At 38.2% G+C, this 13,957-nt stretch overlaps 1 protein-coding gene across 3 annotated transcripts in view; it reads left to right on the top strand.

Annotated features, from left to right (window-relative positions):
• The window catches only part of NSD3 (nuclear receptor binding SET domain protein 3), a 79,437-nt gene that overhangs the window by 21,034 nt on the left and 44,446 nt on the right, over positions 1-13,957 (top strand). For all 3 annotated transcript variants that reach the window (XM_084879729.1, XM_084879728.1, XM_084879730.1), the window contains exons 4-8: positions 329-483; positions 3,505-4,020; positions 6,423-6,549; positions 11,261-11,358; positions 13,464-13,509. In XM_084879729.1, coding sequence (XP_084735855.1) covers positions 329-483; positions 3,505-4,020; positions 6,423-6,549; positions 11,261-11,358; positions 13,464-13,509 — 942 coding nt within the window. The remainder of the gene's footprint in view (positions 1-328; positions 484-3,504; positions 4,021-6,422; positions 6,550-11,260; positions 11,359-13,463; positions 13,510-13,957) is intronic.

Here is a 13,957-nt window from a genome sequence, read left to right as displayed (position 1 = left end):
ACAGATTGGCCCTGATCACCGGCCAGACCTAGGGACCCTACCCATGCACGAACTTCGTGCACCAGGCCTCTAGCATGTACAGAAGAGAAAAGGTTGTGCTTGAAATGTGTGTGGTAGTTTTACAGAAAGATGTTTGAGGAACTGAAATGTGTTTTAACTACTGCCCTTGGAAGTATGCTAAGTTGTCATGTCAAGTCAACATTTCCTATTGGAAAACTACAACTTTTAATGGGAATAATACTAGGGAACCAGCTTAGGTTCATGTTTTTTGCAAAGTATATGTTCATGCTTATGTTCTGAAATGGTTAATAAGGATTTTTACTTTCAGGTGCCCGGGAATATCACGTCCAGTTTTTTAGCAACCAACCAGAGAGGGCATGGGTTCATGAAAAACGGGTACGAGAGTATAAAGGTCATAAACAATATGAAGAATTACTGGCTGAGGCAACCAAACAAGCCAGCAATCACTCTGAGAAACAAAAGGTAATTGACAACATGTTAACATTATCAATCAAATATAGTTTTTAAAGGACTTCATAATTTAGTAGAACTTTTAATACTTAATTCAGATAATTACTAGAATGACTTATTTTTTTAATTCCTTGTATTCCAATTTAATAACTTACTATGTCAGTAATTTTGTAAGTCATATGTATAGTGTTACAGTACTATTAAAAACTTTATCTGTCTGCTCAGTATAATGTTGGATTCTATTTTGAATTGAATTAATATACCTATGTAAGTCTAGTAGATGCTAGTGAAATATGGATTTTGCAAAGGTTTTTTGTTATTTTTCTTATTTTAACATCTTTCCATACTTGTTCTTCTTATTTAGCAAAATTTTTATGAACATAAAGTTTAAAAAATATTTAGTATCTATTGTGAGAGAGGCAATGCTTGTATTTAATCTTCATAAAATTTAAATGAGGTAGATACTATTATTCTTGTTTCTAGAGATGAAGAAATTGAGACAGAAAGCTTAACTGGTTCAACTCAGGTCACACAGGTGATGAACCAAGAAATATGTTTGATGTGATGGTGAATATTTTAGAATTTTGATTAAAAACTCGTGATGCTCTGTCTGGTTGAGATATTTAAATATGTTTTTAAATATTTTTCATTGATTTTTAGAGAGAGAGGAAAGGAGAGGGATAGAGAAATAGAAATAACAATGATAGAAACAACATCAGTCGACTGCCTTCTGCATATTCCCCCCCCCCCCCCCCCCCCCCACACACACACACACACACACACACACTGAGGATCAAGCTTGCAACCGGGGCATGTGCCCTCATCAGGAATCGAACCACTGACTTCTTGGTTCCTGGGTTGATGCTTACCTGCTGAGCCATATTGGGTGGGCTGGTTAAGATTTTTAAACTCAACTAATTAATTTTAGTGTGGGTCTCTTGTGATTCAGAAATTTGTCATATTTTTACACTTTAAAAGCTAAAATTGATCACAGAGGATTTTGATTAATTTTATCCCACTTAACATTTTACAGATTTATACATCAGTGTTTGATGTACACTATAACATTTCATGGTTTTATTAGCTAATTTCTGGCTACCTCAGTCAGAAATTAACTCCCTGGATAATTCTTAATTGCTATAGTCATCTCACATGACTGTTTAGTTTTCTTATCTGTCTTAACAATCCAAAGATTTTTTTTTTTTAAATCAACCCCAGACATAGATACCTATGAAAACTCTGATTCAGGTTTACTTTTTCTCTCATACATTTCTGCTTTACTATGTCTTATCAACTTACATTTGTTCCTCAGTGCTCTCTCCTTTCTCCATTCTGCCCCTGTGTGCCTTATGTTACAGACTAGCAGCACAGCTTCAAATGCTGGCTCTTCAAGTGCCGGTTAGCTTTGTTGTGATCTTTGTAGACCCTGAAACTGTAGAAGTATCATTCTTTTAATACACACACGCGCACGCGCACGGGCGCGCGCGCGCGCACACACACACACACACACACACACACACACACACACACACTAGAGGCCCGGTGCACGAAATTCGTGTGCTGGGGGAGGAGAGGGGTCTTCTCAACCCAGCCTGCAACCTTTCCAATCTGGGATCCCTTGGATGTCTGACTGCCAGTTTAGACCTGACCCCTGTGGCAGGGACATTCCTCTCACAGTCTAGGACTGCTGGCTCCTTACCACTCGCCTGCCTGATTACCCCTAACTACTTCTGCCTGTCAGCCTGATTGCCCCCTGACTGCTCCCCTTCTAGCCTGATTGCCCCCAACTGCCCTCCCCTGCCAGCCCAGTCTCCCCCATGTGTCCTCCCCAGGGAGGGTCTGGGATTCCTGACTGATAGCAAGCTGACCAGCTACCAGTTCCACAAGGAATGGGGCGCCCTCCTCCCTCCTTCCAGGGCCCAGGGTGCAGGGCAATGGGATTCCTGGTTGACAGGCTGCTGACAGAAAGCCGTCCAATGGCTGATTCTGCAAGGAATGGGACTCCCTTGCCCCTCCTGTGAGGGTCTGGTTTGAAGGCCGTCCATGCCCCTGATCTAGTGAGACCCAGAGTTACGCTGTGCCCTAGCCAGCAGGGCCCACAGCTCCCTCCTGCTGCTGCCCGCTCCCTCAGCTCAATTGTTTAGGTTATGGTGGCACCTGGCTTTTTATATATTAGGATATAAAAGGCTAAGCTGCTGTCCAACCATCGACCAGTAGCTATGACATGCAGTGACAAACAGGACAGATGCTCAATGCAGGAACTGCTGGGCTGAGGTGCCTTGGCAGCAGTGATTCTCAGGTTATGCACCCTGGAACCAGAGAAGGTAGCCCGATTTCAGGGTATGTCTCCCGAGAACTGCCCTCTTGCAACCAGGGACCCCGTGGGGGGTGTTGGAGAACGATTTTGGCCCAAACCCTGTAGGCCAGACTGAGGAACCCAACCCACTCCACAGATGCCTTTCCAGTCACAGCACTGGCTCAGTTGTGGCCAGACCATGGCGCATTGGTTTCAGGGCGTGTCCAGCCCATCTCGCCTAGTCCCACCCTGCTGGCCACTTTCTAAATAATTTCCTTTCCATGTGCACGAATCTGTGCACCAGGCCACTAGTATATATATAATTGGTTTCAGAGAGTAAATGAGAGGGAATCATTAATGGTTGCCTCTTGCATGTCCCCTACTCGGGATTGAACCTGCAACCTGAGCATGTGCCTTGATTGTTTATAGATCAGTGACCTCTTAGTTCATAGGTCAGTGCTCAACCATGAGCCACACTGGGGCATTACTGCTAACTTTTTATGAAAAGTGGTCAGCAAAGGGGGATATATAAAAGGGAATAGACATGCACGACATCCAATAGTAATACCAATTTATCCAAGTTATAGACTAAGAACATTTCATTGATTTAACTGAAGAACCTGAAGATATTTATGTGTACCTAGAAAGATGACAGGCTCACATGGGAAATACCTTGTGGTTTAAATGCACTTATTAGCTTGAAATGTGTCTGATAATGCCTATATCTCTCTTTAAAGATTCGGAAACCCCGACCACAGAGAGAACGTGCTCAATGGGATATTGGCATTGCCCATGCAGAGAAAGCATTGAAAATGACCCGAGAGGAAAGAATAGAACAGTATACCTTTATCTATATTGATAAACAGCCTGAGGAGGCTTTATCCCAAGCGAAAAAGAATGTTGCCTCCAAAGCGGAAGTTAAAAAACCCCGGAGACCAAGATCAGTGCTGAATACTCAGCAAGAACAGACCAATACAGGTGAGGTGGCCTCCTCACCATCAAGTACTGAGACACGGAGACTTAGCCAGAGGCGGCACACGAGTGTGGAAGAGGAAGAACCACCTCCTGTTAAAATAGCCTGGAAAACAGCAGCAGCCAGGAAATCATTACCAGCTTCTATTACAATGCACAAAGGGAGCTTGGATTTGCAGAAGTGCAACATGTCTCCAGTTGTGAAAATTGAACAAGTGTTTGCTCTTCAGAATGCTACAGGAGATGGGAAATTTATCGATCAGTTTGTTTATTCAACGAAGGTACCTCCTTTTTTCATATCGTTGTGCGATTCCCCCCCCCCCTCCGAAATGGTATTTAATAAGTAGTTTACCTTGGCATTTAAAAAAGACACACCACCAGATCATAATTTAAATATTCACTGCATTTGAAATGTACAGCCAGTTCACTCTGTTGCAGATGGGGCAAAAAAAAAAAGACTATGATTTTCCCTCCTTCGCCCCCATCTCTTGTAATATCCCTATCTGAACTTGATTAATCTTTAGCTGTGCTAACCAAAATTTAGCCTAGCTCCCTAAAGTTGTGGGGAGAAAGTGGGCAATTTGCCTTTTCTTTGTTTGTATAGTTAATTTTTCTTAGTTGAAAAGTGTACTTCTTATTAAATCATTTTATCATTTCTTTGAATTAATCTTTGTAATAATTGTACCCACTGATCAATTGGTTCAGCAAATCTCAATACTTGAGTTCAGCAAAGAAAGAATTCAGAGCTAAGAAACTCAAATTATAAGAGAAACTTCATTTGGAAAGTCACAGAGGTAGAGGTGAGTCAGGTGGGCTTCGAGGGCCAGGAGATGAGTTACAGAGGCAAAAGCAGGGCCTTAGAACTTAGCAAAAAGAAAGGTGGAGAGCAGGTGCCTGGGGAAGGAGAACATAGAGAAAGGTGCTGGGTGCTAGATGCAAGCAATCTGTTTGGTTGCACCAGCAATTTTGTTAAGCTCATGTTGACTTGAGATAGCTAATATATTTTAGAGAAATACCAGAACTTACGTTAGTTCTTTAACTGTAGTGATAGCTTGGGTATGGGTTGAAAATATCTTCTTGGAACTGAATGTCTCTGACAGCCAGTTCTAGGCCTCCATTTAGTGCACTTATACTTTAGTTTTACTACTTCAAAACTCATAAGATTTATAATATGTATTCCATAGACCTTTTCACTACCTCCCATCAGTACCAATCGTGGGCTTGTGAATTTGAGTTAGTGGCACCTCATAAGTGTGTGTGTGTGTGTGCGTGTTTTAAACATATTTTATTGATTTTTTACAGACAGGAAGGGAGAGGGATAGAGAGGTAGAAACATCAATGAGAGAGAAACATCGATCAGCTGCCTCCTGCACACCTCCTACTGGGGATGTGCCCACAATCATGGTACATGCCTTTGACTGGAATCGAACCTGGGACCTTTCAGTCTGCAGGCTGATGCTCTATCCAGTGAGCGAAACCGGTTAGGCATGGGTATATATTTTTAAAGAATTCTCTATTTTCTAAAATTGTTATATGGACATTAAAATAATTAAATATAGATATGCTTTATTATTGATACGCTTTTCAACAGGAAAGTGTAAGGTCCTCTGCTTGTTTTCTGCCTTTAGGTGCAACTGATTTCATTAAGGCTAAACTGCTTGAAAAAACTTAAGTTACAGTTCAGTTCCCACTTGGTTCTGCTGATAGCTTTGAATGGCAAATGAGTACTCTGTCTTTTTTGAATGCAGATTGACTCCATTAATGGAGCTAGTTTTTTATCTTTTAGTTCAAATTTTTGTAACCCCCTCCAAAGAGTGCTGTGTAAATGAAATTTGAGATAAAACTGATCTTTTATAAATGAAAACTTATAAAAAATATATACATATTTATAAATCACTCCTTTATTTCAGTGAACTAAAAATACCTAAACCTGCCAGTTCCAAATTGCTTATTAGTTGCACATTTTGGTCACCATGAATGGTATGTTTCTGTATCTATAGATGTTGTCTTTCAAGATGTGTTGAAAGTTTCAGCTGTGTAGTAGAGTACTTTGCCAAATTAAGATGCCTAGAGTTCTCTTACTGTGACTTGAATAAAGGGAGAGACTGTTCAGACCAGAAAATACTTTGTTTTTTACAGAAAATTATGTGATACACATTCATTTTTTTTAATGTATTGATTTTTTTAAAAAAATATTTTATTGATTTTGTACAGAGAGGAAGGGAGAGAGATAGAGAGTTAGAAACATCGATGAGAGTCATCGATCAGCTGCCTCTTGCACACCCCCTACTGGGGATATGCCCACAACCAAGGTACATGCCCTTGCCCAGAATTGAACCCAGGACCCTTCAGTCCCCAAGCTGACGCTCTATCCATTGAGCCAAACCAGTTTCGGCGATACACATTCATTTTTTAGTGATATTTATCATCTGGACTTAGATGTATAGATTTTTTTCTACATTATTATCTCATTGTACATTTTGGAGTACAACCTGATGACTTTTAATAAAATGGATCTGATACTGACTCAGATAATTAGCTGCAATCAAGGCCATATAAAATTCAAGCAAAGTATAATCTTGAGCTATTTCTATAAACCAATGATAACTATTTTTTAAAATCTTTGTTGTTGAAAGTATTACATATGTCCCCAATACCTATTTTTATTTGCCTTATTTTGAAGGGAATTGGTAACAAGGCGGAAATAAGTGTCAGGGGACAAGACAGACTTATAATTTCTACACCAAACCAGAAAAATGAAAAGGCAACTCAGAATATATCATCTCCTGAAGCAACATCTGGTTCTGCAGGTGGGTATGAATGAAGAGTATATTGATTCAGTTTGAGGTCATAGTTCTGCTCTACTATAACATGGTAGCTATATTCCTAAGAAACTTTTAGTTATCAAAATCTAATTTTATTTTTAAAAATCAAACTATAAATGCAATTATTTTAATAGGAAAGAATCATTTAGGGGCAAGAGAGCTTATAGTAACAGTTATTTTTCCTACAGGAATTTAAATAATAGTGTTAACAGCAAGATGGCAAGAATTCAGTTCTTCTTGAAGGAAAAATTTCAATCAAGAGACAAAGTGTAGAGAAGAAGCAAGAATTTGAATGCAGCAAAAAGTACTTAGTGCAGTGAAACAAGGAAGGGCATAGAGGAAGCAATGAGAGCCTCGTAGAGAAAAGGGGGCCTTGAAGACAGGTTCATAGGTTTAGCCTGAGCTGCTGCTGCCCATTGCTCTCCTAGTTACAAATCCCATGGGGTCCCTTAGAAGTTAGGTGACACATGCCTGTGGGGGGAAAAAGAAGGGGAATGGAGTGGCCCAGACTATTCTCCCTAGAGAAAGAGCTTCATGGGACCTTCATTTTCAGAGGGTTAGGGGGAAGTCTTAGGGACAAAATAGAACCAGAATGTTACCAGACCTCGGATTCAGCAAATCCCAATATTTGAGTTCAGCAAAGAAAGAATTCAGAGCCAAGAAACTCAAATTATAAGAGAAACTTCATTTAGAAAGTCACAGAGGTAGAGGTGAGTCAGGTGGGCTTCGAGGGCTCAGGAAATGAGTTACAGAGGCAAAAGAAGAGCTCTTGGAACTTAGCAAAAAGAAAGGTGGAGAGCAGGTGCCAGGGGGAAGGAAAGTGGAGGAAAGGTGCTGGCTGGTGCTGGGTTTTTATCTGCTCTCTAAAGTTGAGGATCTCGATAGACTATTTATCAGCTTTCCAGGTGTATCCTTTCCGGGTCAGTCTTCACTGATTTTCAGCGCAAGGGCCCGGGTCATTAGTCCTTGCATCTGTTCATGATGTCAGATAGCATAGCTTAATCTGGTTTTGCTGCTTTTCTGGGCCTGCCTGGAGCTGAAACACAACTGAGGCCTAAATGTCATCTCTAGTTTAACCAAAACTCTGACTCTGTGTTCAGCTCTGCCTCCAATAACATTTGATGCAGATTAGAACCTCATTGTCCTGAGGGTTTAATGCTTAAGGGAGTGGTCGCACAAGGGCTTGTATGGGAATCATGTGAGGCTATCCTATGGCCCCCTAGTTCCTTCTCTAAAGAAGTCTACCCTATGACCAGCATCGTGGGGGGGGGGGGGGGGGGGACGCGGATGGCAAACTGCACGACAAGTGCTATGAAGGTCAGAAGGTCTAAACCTCATACAGTGATATGCTTGCTGGAAGAGGAGAGGTTACTCTGGGGGCAAGGTCCTACTCTACAATAATGGTTTTTCCCACTTTTGCCCATTGCTAGGTACCTGGGGCTTTCCAACCTGGTGACCTACCGTACCTGGTCTATCATCCTTGCTCTGCTCATGCCTAACTACCCACTACATATTTCAAAATACTGTGTAAAAAAAATGAAATTATGTTGAAGGGATGAATAAATGGACTTAGATTTTACATTAATTAGCCATAATTGAAAATATTTGTTTTCTTCTTTGAATATTAAAATACTCTTTTGGCCTCAGCCCTCCATAATCAGTTTTATTGTCTTTCTTTACATTAAACTGTTTACATTATCTGAATTTAAATATGATACATAGAGTAGGAGGGTCTTTATTTAAACATCTAAATTCTCCTAATAAGAGAAAGTAAATTCTTCATATAATATTAGACTGCTCTTAAATATACTTTTTAATTTTATTTTAAAATAAAATTTATTTTTAAATAAAATTAATAATATTTTTAAAATATTATTTTTAAATCCTCAATCAAGGATATTTCTTCTGATTGGTTTTTAGACAGAGTGTGAAAGGGGGGGAGAGAAACATCAATGTGAGAGAGTCACATGCATTGGTTGTCTTCTGCTCTCAACAGTGATTGAGCCTGCAACTGAAATACTCTCCCTTGACCAGGAATCTAACCCAAGATCCTTTAATCCTCAGGCCATTTCTTTCTCAACTAGCCAGAACTTTTTTTTTCTTCTTTTTTTTTTTAAATCTCATCTGAGGATATTTTTTCCATTGATTTTGGATGGGAAGAAAGGAGGAGAGGGGGAGAGAGACAGAGATAAATATTAAAATGAGAGAGACACATCGAAGGGTTGCCTCCTGCAATTACCCCAACCATGTCGGGGTAGAACCTACAACACGGGTATATATGTGCCCTTAACTAGGAATTGAACCTGAGACCCTTTGGTTTGCAGATCAGTGCTCAACCACTGAGCAACACCGGTCAGTCTATACTTTTATTTTTAATTGAGCTGGTTTTTTCCCTTCTCAGCTACTGAACATTTTATTTTCATGTAGTCTTTTCATTGTAAGATTTAAGTTCTGCAATGGACTTTTTCTCTTCACTTTCTTATAAGTGAAAGGTAATGTGTAATTTTATCATTGTTTATATCTGGAAAAAGCCCAGTTTCCTCCTTAGGCAAGCACATATAATTAGGCTGTAAAATTAATGTTGGGACCTTAATATAGGGATGAGTGTTTTTTGTTTTGTTTTAGGTTTGTTTTTGTTTTTGTTTTTGTAATCCTCACTGGAATATATTTTTACATTAATTTTTGGAGAGAATGGAAGGGAGGAGGAAAGAGTGAGAGAAATATCGATGTGAGAGAGACAAATCCATTGGTTGCCTCTCACACTGCACCCTGACTGGGATCAATTCTGCAACTAAGGTGCATGTCATTGAGTGGAATCAAACCTGGGACCCTTCAGTCCAAGGACTGACTCTGCCCACTGAGCCAAACCATCCAGGGCAGGATGAGTGTACTAAAGCTTTGACCTTGGCTTAAATGTGGTTACCAGCTATGGATAAGTGTATTTTGTCGTTTTAAATGACCATTTTGCTTCTTATAAAAATAACTTCAGTACAGGCATACCTCGTTTTATTGTGCTTCATTTCTTTTTTTGCACTTCACATATGTTGCATTTCTTCCAAATTGAAGGCAAGACCCTCCACCAGCCAAAAGATTTCGACTCACTTTGTTGCGATGGTCTGGAACTGAACCCACAATATCTCTGAGGTATGCCTGTAGTTGAAAGTCAGAAAAAAGATTTCATTTTCCTTCAGAAACTAGTTATATCATTATCTCAACTGGTGTTAACTACCTACAGAGAATTCCTAAGCCTTTGCCTAGTTAATTTAGGGGATACACAGAATGTATGGCACAGTTGCATTTCTATGGTTTGCAGAATTGTATTTGCATTTAAACTAGGTTTCTAAGCTGTTTTCCAAGATGGTTACCTCCTCTATCTTAGAATGTAAACATAATACTTTTTAGTGGTTTTAAATGTAGTGGAATTTATGTGTTCTATGGGTAGCTTTCAGAATTTTAAGAAGTCGTGTTGCCTTATCTTCTATAAGCCAGTACCTCAAATATCTGTACTTGATGGAACAGTTATGTTGTCATCCTCAAAACAAGTAGAGATTTTTGTTTGTTTTAAGCAGTTCTGTTTTCATTTTCTTCCTAGTAGGTACTCAGACATTGATAAGTACACTAAAGTATGGATTTCTGGTATACTTAGGTGTCTATGAGAGCAGATTATCTGTTGTTTTGATAAACATTTTCATCAGTAAGGGTAAAGGAAGGAGCTAGCGCCTTCATTTGTGAATTCTCTGCCAGAAATGAATAACCACAGCTCAGAAACAATATGTTATTTCAAACTACCTACTCCTTCCCCTAAACAAAGGTAGTGGGATCCTTCTTTGTTTTGGCCTTGAACGAAGGTGAGGGAATCTACTTATACATAGGCAAGAACAATGAAATCAAATAATATACAGGTGATCTGAAGGCTTTACTGAAGCAGCTTCTGCCTGATTTTATAGGAAGTCTTAGCAGATTTCTCCTGTGATAAGTGAAAGATGATTATCTAGGAATGACCATTTAGGTGGTCCAAGCACTGAAAAGATGGAGAATAGCTGCACTGAAGGTATCGTTCCTTCTCAGGGTCACAGAATGAAATCATTCTTGACATAGTAGTCTTTCAAGTTGTGATCTTCAATCTAAGTTTTATCCTTTCCAAAATGGGTGAATGTGAGTCATCATCTTTTTACTTTTAAAGAATTTTACTGTTTAAAAATCTCAGTAGCTTCTTGTTTTACCATTTAACATGAAAGCACTTTAAAATTTGTTTCAACCAGTTTTCCATGATTAAGTATTTCTATTATAACCAGTCCCTTGAGAGTCACGTTAATAATTTGGTTTAGGTCAGCATTTTTTGTGCATTTCCTACCTTTTCCCCTTTTGTTGTTAATAATATAACATTAGCAATACTTGTTAAGCACTGTTAATCACTTTACAGATAGAATTCATTTGTTAAAATGCAAAATATGTAGTACTGACTGAATTTTGAATCAGTATTTCCTAATGTTAACTGAGAATAAAGTCATTGTCATTCATCTCAATCCCTTCATCTCTTCAATTATAGATACATAAATGTGTTCATCTGCTTTCAAGAAGACTAAACTGTGTCTCTGCAACTTAGAAAAGCAGGGAATTTGGTCAAATCTTACATAAATGTCAAACCATCCTTAAATGTGTTTTTGTTTATTTGTTTATTTAAATTATCTTTTAGGCTCAGAAAAGAAGCAACAGAGAAGATCAATTAGAACTCGTTCCGAATCAGAGAAATCCACTGAGGTTGTGCCAAAGAAGAAGATCAAAAAGGAGCAGGTTGGCTTCCTACATGTAGAGAGTTAAAGCATTGTATTTGTAAATGTTGTGGCTTAATATTTTCTTTGGTACCTTAAAGAAAGAAAAACTTTCCCCACCCTGGGTTTTCTTTCTGGACTATCTTATGCTTCTGTCCTAGTGAATTCCACAGCCTTGCTTTAATCCAGCCATCCCTGTGATTCTGCTTCAAGCATTTTCACAGAATACATTCAGGCTTCGGGAGATGGGAAGCCAGTGGTGCAAGACTTGAAGTCCTCACATTTATTTTGAAATTTCTGTTATAAGCAAAATGATTTCATGTTTTCATGATTTTTATTTGGAACCATCAGTGAGTTCCCTTTAAAAAAATTTTTTTTAATTTTCTTTTTAAGCTGCTGGTTATATTTTTATTTTTTAAACAAATCAAATTAAGTACAAGAATTATATTTAAGAAACAGATGATCATAGATGATCTGGTTTTTCTGTTGGTATCACAGATTTTTTGGAATGTTATTTTCCCAATGGAATTGCACTCATGTTATTGGGTTATCAGATAAACATGTTTTAAGAGTGTGTGTGTGTGGGGGGGGGGGGCATTTTGAAGGGGTTTAAACCAGTAATCAATGTAGTGATATTTATATTAAATTACCTTTTCAAATTAATTTTTAGAAACCATAATCCCTTCAATTAAACTTACAATCAGAATTTTAATTTATTAAACTGGAAAAAATACCAACTTTTACAGCCCAGATAGCTGTGATTAAAGACAATTCTGAATGATATTAGTTCCAATAAGCTTTATATTTTTAAAACCACTTAATGTAGAAGAGTGTGAAATTTCCTATTTTCTTCATAATTTTAAACTTCTAAACTTAAAAGGTGATTTTGTGGGTGCTCTATGGTATCATCAAGCATGTAAAACAATTTTCCCAGAAAGAGGTTGCTAAAATTTTCAATAATATATTAATTTGTCATTCATTTATCATAATTAACTTTCGTACTTAAGAAATCATATTCCAAAAAATCTTTCTAAGCTCTTGCAAACCTACAGTATTTATTACCAAAAATGAAGTTGTGATTTTGCCAGCTGGTTTCCAAATTCAGTCTGTGTCCAGTCAGTTTAAAATTAATAAGCAGAACGAGGACAAAATGGGACAAATTGTTAATGCCACTGTGTTATAGTTAGTAGTAGAACAATACCAGTGATTGTTTAGAAGATTTTATATTTGTATTACTAATTGTATCTTATAAAAGTGCTTCTGTTGTATGTTTTTTTACCTGTTGTAAAAAAAAATAAAAATATTTTTTAAAAGCTTAGAACAATCCTTAAATATTTACAAAATGTGTTTCAACATGCATATTTCACCACATCTTTAAGAAACATAAAATTCAGTTCATAGCTTAAACAGGAAGTCCTCCAAACAGCATCCTTTCTTTAATTCTAATGGTTCAATCCTCAAATTACCACGTGTTTTACATATACATTGGCAGAATAACTTCTGATCTCGCTCTCCTAATGTAGGATCAAGACACTGTTCATAAGACACTCAAGAAAGTGCTTTTGCAATATCACAAACTTATTAAGTTTGTACTAGCAGCAAAAGTATTGAGCTTCCAGCTGTATGGAGCCCTGTAGCACTCTCTACAGAGAGGGTCCTGATTCCCAGCAACTTAGCTGTGAGTGCAGGCGCGGAAGGGTCTTAAAGTGGCGTGAGTTACATTAACCTGAGTATCATAGTAAGTAAAAATTTATCCTAACGTCTTTGGGGCGGGAGGGGTTTAGAGCAACATCGGGCTGGTTGCAGAAACAACCCCTCTCCTGCCTCCCAGACACTGAGGAAAGTATTCTTGTTCTCTTCATCTACCAAGGGAATGGTGGGAAAGTCTGTGCTAGAGAGCATGTGGCTGTGTGTTGTCACTTGGTATTCAGCACAGGCAGCTAGGATTTAAACCCTCCCTAACCTTGAGACAGAGACTTTTACCCAGCAGATGGGACTGAGTTCGGATTTCAGATACATTAACCATTCATCATTACTTAGCTTGATGGAAGTATTATTTTTTTCCCTCTGTTAATTAAAAGTGAGAGAAAAAAATCCTCGTTAATGTTGATTTTTCTGTCCAAACAGGTTGAAACGGTTCCTCAGACAACAGTGAAGACTGGATTACAGAAAGGTGAGTTTTATAATGTTGATTTTCATTTCCTTGATTAAAACAAGTTTTAAACAATTATTTGTACTTCATGTATTTTTGTTTGTCTCTGTAAATCATTGTTGTTGCTCTTCAGTCAATAATTTGTGTGAAATGGAAGTATTCCCCGGTGTGGATGTGTGTGTGTGTGTGTGTGTGTGGGTGTGTATGACTTTTAGAGTTGATACTATTCTGTACCTCCATGTGAAAAGTCTTATTTGTTTTATGTAAATTGGAGAACACCACTTAGACTTGATACTGTTTCCAACTTTTCTCCATAAGGTTCTGGGGTTTCACTGGTTTATATACTAGGGATGTGACGAATCCACTTTTTTTGGTATTCGACTGAATACTGAATAGTACCTATTAATGTTTGTCAAACATGGACTATGACAAATCAGACAAGACAACCTGATTAAAAAAATATCTTGCC

This window comes from Pipistrellus hanaki, assembly GCF_964339955.1.
Source record: "Pipistrellus hanaki genome assembly, chromosome: 3".
Taxonomy (NCBI): domain Eukaryota; kingdom Metazoa; phylum Chordata; class Mammalia; order Chiroptera; family Vespertilionidae; genus Pipistrellus; species Pipistrellus hanaki.
Note: the sequence above shows the minus strand (reverse complement) of the source record. Positions and strands in the feature narration are given on the sequence as shown.